The sequence below is a fragment of the Sinocyclocheilus anshuiensis genome, unplaced genomic scaffold (genome assembly GCF_001515605.1).
Source record: "Sinocyclocheilus anshuiensis isolate Anshui unplaced genomic scaffold, SAMN03320099.WGS_v1.1 scaffold532, whole genome shotgun sequence".
Lineage (NCBI taxonomy): Eukaryota > Metazoa > Chordata > Actinopteri > Cypriniformes > Cyprinidae > Sinocyclocheilus > Sinocyclocheilus anshuiensis.
The window spans coordinates 1571767-1578185 of record NW_015555819.1 but is presented as its reverse complement, the minus strand read 5'-3'; the positions used below and the strand labels follow the sequence as shown (position 1 = coordinate 1578185).

General features: G+C 36.0%; 1 protein-coding gene across 1 annotated transcript in view; it reads left to right on the top strand.

The window, feature by feature from the left end:
* Positions 1 to 1496: 1496 nt before the first annotated feature.
* The window catches only part of LOC107675292 (SITS-binding protein), a 41031-nt gene continuing 36108 nt past the window's right edge, over positions 1497 to 6419 (top strand). The window contains exons 1-2 of the mRNA XM_016469591.1: positions 1497 to 2301; positions 3510 to 3681. Coding sequence (XP_016325077.1) covers positions 1828 to 2301; positions 3510 to 3681 — 646 coding nt within the window. The 5' untranslated portion in view covers positions 1497 to 1827. The remainder of the gene's footprint in view (positions 2302 to 3509; positions 3682 to 6419) is intronic.

Here is a 6419-nt window from a genome sequence, read left to right as displayed (position 1 = left end):
GTCAGCCAAACCCCTAAAATATTTACTTGAAACTTTAAAACAAGTTAGGTCAAAAGTAATCTACTAAATGGTAGTCATAATACATTACCTAAAATGAATAACCTATATTATCTACAATTTTCATAATGTAATCTGTAATCAGTAATAGACTAAAATGTTTTAAGTAATCTACCAAGAAATACATACACGGTATAAATGGGGTATACAGTAACTCTCATTTTATTTGGATCTATTCAACTGTTCAAAATGACATTAAAAATGGTGTTCATATAGACGCTTAGATTAAACACACAGTTTAAATACATCAGTTTACATTTTTTAATAAAAATACATTTTGATTATAGAAATTGTAAAAATGTTGGTGTACAGTTACTATGCCAGTAAGTGTGTAATATGTTATTAATATTTCTTTATAAAATATTCAGAAAAGCAGTTTTGTCTGTTTGTATTTGAAAAACAGTTGTCCACCAAAGCTATGGGGTGAAACATGTGGCAAGACAAAAATAAATAAATAAAAATAGAGAGGAGTCCATAAAATATTTTTTTCTTAAATGCAATGATTTGTATTTAATTATAAATCTTTATATTTGTATTTAAAAAAAAAAAAAAAAAAAGTTTTCATTATGTAATTTTTTTTTAAATTGTCAAGAACGGCATAAATGTTTTTGAATTAAACACAAAGAATATAAAACTAAAATATTTTTTCCCCTATCACCCCGGACATTTTATATGTCATTGACCCAAACAAAGACGCACATAATACAATAAACACACACAATATAATATACGTGGTATAGTACAATACAGTTTAGGAATACAATTGTACAATACACAAACGACGCAATGCACAAGTATGAGGCGTCATTATTTAGATAGCTAGTGCAAGTGTAATATGCAACTTTGCACGTTAAACAGAAATTTCAGCTTGGAATATTAGATCAAAAGTAGCTCAAAATGTAGTTTGCGAATAACACTCTTAAAAACTAAAGGTTACAAAAGGTTTTTTTGCAGTGATGCCATCGAAGAACCATATTTGGTTCCCCAAAGAACCTTTCAGTGAACAGTTCCTAAAAGAACCATTTTGAAGAACATTTAAAAAAAAAAAATCTAAAGAACCTTTTTCTACTATAAAAACCTTTTCTGCATTTGAAAGGTTCCATGTTCAGGTTCTTTATAGAACCATTGATGCCAATAAAGAACATTTATTTTTTAAGAGTGAAGAGTTCCCGCACCTGCTTAAACAGCTACAGGACGCTGAAACATTATTGTGCGCAGGGTTGATGCATGTATGCTAGTCGTTCGCTCTGTCCTGCACTCAGTGAGAATGAGTGATTCACCGTACACTGCGCCCTGTCCGGCTCCTGACTGGGGGCCCCGGTAATCGCAAAGCTCGCCTAATCACTTTCTCTCGTACCTTTCTGAAGAAGCAGTATGGAGTTACGTCACAGCAACGCGCAAGAGCGCAGGCCAAGCAAATAAGCCGCTGTGGAGCTATTTGTAGGCATTGCTGCCAAACCCGGGTAAGGCTGCTCACTCTTCTGCGATCAATGCTTTAAACCTGCTATAGCACTGGAAGCAGCATGCATTATTTTTTCGATTTATTCTGGAATGATTGTGTTTGGAGAACTTGACCTGGATCCGTTGATGACCGGCGGCCGGTGCGCGCAACAACGCAATTAGATCCAATTCAAAACTTCACGTTCGGACAATCCAAAGCGTGAAGGAGCGCGACATGAAGACAATTCTGCATGTTTTAGCAGAGAGATTGTTACGTTTTATCATCACTTTTGATTAGATCTTTTTCGTCGTCTTCTTTGTGAAATCATAATGCCACACACTCGCAACAGGAACCCAAGTCCAATCCCAGAGGTGACATGGGACACGGGGTTGAAAGAGATGAACGAGACCTGGAAGGGGGCTATTGCTTGCTTGGGAGTTGCTGTCTTTTTTGTCATGACAATTGGGATCATTTATTGGCAAGTTGTGGATCAGCCCAACAAGAACTGGATCCTGAAGGGGAGCTTTAGTGGGCTTATTTGGGAGAGACGGACGCAAACTCTTGTCATACAGACACTGACTGAGGACAAGACTTTTGCGGAGATAGACGTGGAGAACGTGGGGAACGCCGATATTGAGGTTCCGTTCGTGAGGAACATGTGCTGGCTTAACAAAACCGAGTTCTGCTACACTTGGGATTCGGTCGCAGAGGTGAAGATATCTTTGGAATCATCAGAGGAGGACTCTGATACCGAGTGTTACAGTGTAACCTGGACTCCAATTCACTGTCATGTGGACCTGAAGGTAAAATGTCATTAGAACTTGTTTTAAACACTTTAGAAAATATGTTCCAAATAGAAGAATACATGTTTTATAGCCTGAGGTCACTGAAGAAGTTCCACAAAAATAAAGTGTTCTCTCTTTAAAATAACAAATCACCGTATTTGTTTCAAGAACCATGTAGAACTTTTATTCAAATTTATTCAAGAACCATAGCAAGAACCAACAAAACTGTGTATGGTGTGAACATTTCTCGCACAGAAACCAAATAGTCGCAGCTAGCACAATTAGCTAATATTTATAATATACAAATCAATAAGTGACAACGTTGACGTGTTTGTTTTGCCAGTGAGGATCCTAAAGGTAATCGCTATAGTCGCTGTGGTTACCGCTAAGCGAACGCGATTTTTGTTCGCTAGGGTTTATTTATCGCTCGATGAAAATACTCGACTTTTTTTTTTTTTTTTTTTTTTTTTTGTGGTTACTGAAATGTTTGAAATCCTAACTGAAACATAGCCCTATAAAATATAAAGGCTACTTCATATTTTTGTTATGGCTTCCTTTGGGGGCTTCAAGCCCTAATTAAGTAGGCTATATGCAAATTATTATTTAAAGGTTTCTTGTTTCAGAAGGATAAATATTTTAACATCTGAATGGCTCTTTGCTGCATTTAACTTATCATTATTTAATTAGTGGCTTTTATTTGACTTTAAATAGTCTTCATTTTTATGTGGTCATATTCGTAAAAACAGATTTACTTTGCATTCGTACCTGCCAAAAAAGTTTTTAAAGCAGGGTTTGAAGTTCACCAGACTAAAAAGGCCACAAAGATACATTTCACAGATTTCCGATAAGACAAGGTCTTCTTTGTTCAGCAAGCACCTAATGCAGTTCGTACGTTTTCGAGTTTAATCCCTTCCTTTCCCACATTTCCTACCTCAGTAATGCTCTGTCGTGTGTTATTTTAGATTTAAGCCTAAGAACTCTTTGTTCAGTCCAATACTTTGACTTATAGGTATTCTGCACCTGTTTTCATGTGTTATGAGAGCCAAAAGAATTCTTAGCTGGATGTCCAGATTTTGGACACTAATGAAAATGTTATGCAATCTATATGAAAAAACGAAATCAATGACTGTATATTTAGTCCTTTAACAAGCAAGAAATGATCTACCTATGGTATAGATGGACGACAACAATACAGTTTGCGGATAGTCACCCTCTTTCTTTCTCAGGACTGTTTCTCCATGGTGAATATTTCGTGGTACGGAGGTGCTAGTGTCCATGCACCCAACTGGCCGATAAACGATGCCAACATTTCCATGCAGCCCTTCACAGTCAGTGACCTTAGGGATAACCCGTCTGGCTTCGGGTCAGTTTTAGAACGCTACTTCCTGGGATCCTCAGGTAAGCAAAGAGGAGCTCTGTGTCTCTAACTGTGACCCCCTTAGCCAAATTTGGCCACCCTGCCCTTTCACACTTTGTTGACCAGTCCAAACATGCATTCACTTGTGACTATGTACATAATTCTAAACTGCCTCGGGCCTGAGATCACAGGGCTCTACTGTACATAGAGAGCGTAACACAATACGGATGGTTTCTTCTGCTTGCTGAAAGATTGCAAAACAAAGGACATCGGACTTGAGTCTGAACCCATTGGTATTTGTCAGCAGATGCCTGATGTTTATATCGAGAGTTAATTAAGCAAACAATCTCAGGCAGATTTAAATAACCATTGTGTTTATGTCTGGCTGTTAGTTTGATTCGAGGCACGGTGGGAGATGTTTATGGACAGATGCGTAGTGGATTCAAACATTATCCAAACCGCTCCAAATGTTCAACAGTTTAGACTTGCAGTAGTTATTGTGAAATAAGTCTACTACATGAAAATATGTGCAATCAAATTGTAATTTTCCCCCCGGATTTATAATATTAATTAACTAAATATTCATATTCACTCTATATATTTAATAATTTTTGAGATCCTTATTTGGCAAATTCACTGAGCATGTTTTTAACCCTTATATGTGTTCTGGGTCAGTTTAACCCAAACACATTTTGAGTTGTCAGAAATACTGGTAAACCTAGTTAAAAACATATGTTTTGTTATGGCAGACCTTTTTATTCAAATAAATGTATGCTGTGTTGAAGGTGTAAATTTTCAAGTTTAAAATGTAAATTTTACTGGGAATCAAACCCATGATCTTAGCTGTGTTTCAGGAAAACACGGGGAAAAAAACATTTAAAAATATATATTTAAAATACATTAAAAAAAATTTTTTTTGTGTGAAAAATAGGCTTAAAAATAGTTGATAAAAAGTTTTATTTGTTTACTTCTTTGAATGTTAAAGGTTTACTGTTTTAACCTGTTCTTTTTTCATAGTGTGATTTTAGGTGAATTTTGTTGAATCCAATTACAGTTTAACTTGTATTATGCTACAGAATTGTAACATAATAAAACGGTTAAATCTGCAGTACCAGAGCAAAGTTTATTTTATTGTATAATGTTCAATTCATGATGAAATGACTATTGTGAAGAATTAAAAAAAAACTGGTTTGAATCAGTTTAACAAATCCTTCACTGAATGAATTCACTGAATCTGTCTTGAAATGCAGCATATTTTGAGTATTTACGTGAAGTATTTAATGAAACTTAAAGCAGTGGTTATTGATATGCAAATTTACTTCCAGAAATATTATTCGACCACACAGCAGAAACCAGAACCGCCTTCGACCTCTAATATAGCAATGTGTCAATCCCTTTAGCTGGAAAAAGCCATAAAATTCAAGCTTCCCAGATGCATGCATCATTGACATGTGATGGAAGTTTGAAACCACTGAGACTCTTCCTAGAATTGACCATCTGGCTAAATGTGGTATTCTAAGAATCTGGAAGGTCAGAGAGGTGACGAAGAGCTCCTCAGAAGACCTTCAGATTACCTGTGTAAAGATGGGAGGTCCTGTCAAAATCCATCACTGCAGCACTTCATCAATCACTTTCAAACGAGTTCACAAACTGTGGTCTGTGAAGTGCTTTGGACCATGAGTTGACCAAAAATCTAAACCTAACAATTGTAATTGACAAAGAAAATCAACAGTGAATTGATGAATTAACCAGATTTGAACAATGAATTATATGATCCACTCATTTAGACTCATTAGCTAAAAGTAACAATGTCTACTTCATTTCAGTGAAACAAGCAGCAATCTAACCATATTATGGATCTGTAGCTCAAGACAGGATCGGTGAAATGGATGTCAAATGGGACCACCAAATGAGATTTGGAGTAATTGGTGGTCTGTAATTTTTTAATGTTTTAATGTTTAAAAATAGCTCAAATGTGCTGTATTTTGAGCATGCATTCTGACACATTGCATTGAGGTGCTTATGTGGGCAATGCGAGTTTGAATCTCATGTTATTTAAAATTGCCTCTTTTTGTCCTATCACATCATAATTTACCAGTAAAAAGGCAGAGGGGCCAACACATTTAATAGGATTTCATTTTTTTTTTTTTGCATACATGTCATACCAGATGTACTACAGCGTTTGGCGTATATTTAAATTGCACAAGCATTGTACGAAGTGTTGTATTATGTGTGAAGCAGGGTTTGAAATTAACACCCGCCTTAGCTAAAAGTAACAATGTCTACTTCATTTCAGTGAAACAAGCAGCAATCTAACCATATTATGGATCTGTAGCTCAAGACAGGATCGGTGAAATGGATGTCAAATGGGACCACCAAATGAGATTTGGAGTAATTGGTGGTCTGTAATTTTTTAATGTTTTAATGTTTAAAAATAGCTCAAATGTGCTGTATTTTGAGCATGCATTCTGACACATTGCATTGAGGTGCTTATGTGGGCAATGTGAGTTTGAATCTCATGTTATTTAAAATTGCCTCTTTTTGTCCTATCACATCATAATTTACCAGTAAAAAGGCAGAGGGGCCAACACATTTAATAGGATTTCATTTTTTTTTTTTTGCATACATGTCATACCAGATGTACTACAGCATTTGGCGTATATTTAAATTGAACAAGCATTGTACGAAGTGTTGTATTATGTGTGAGCAGGGTTTGAAATTAACACCCGCCAACCCGCCAAATGCGGGTAAAAATCAGCTGTGGCGGGGAACGCTGTCA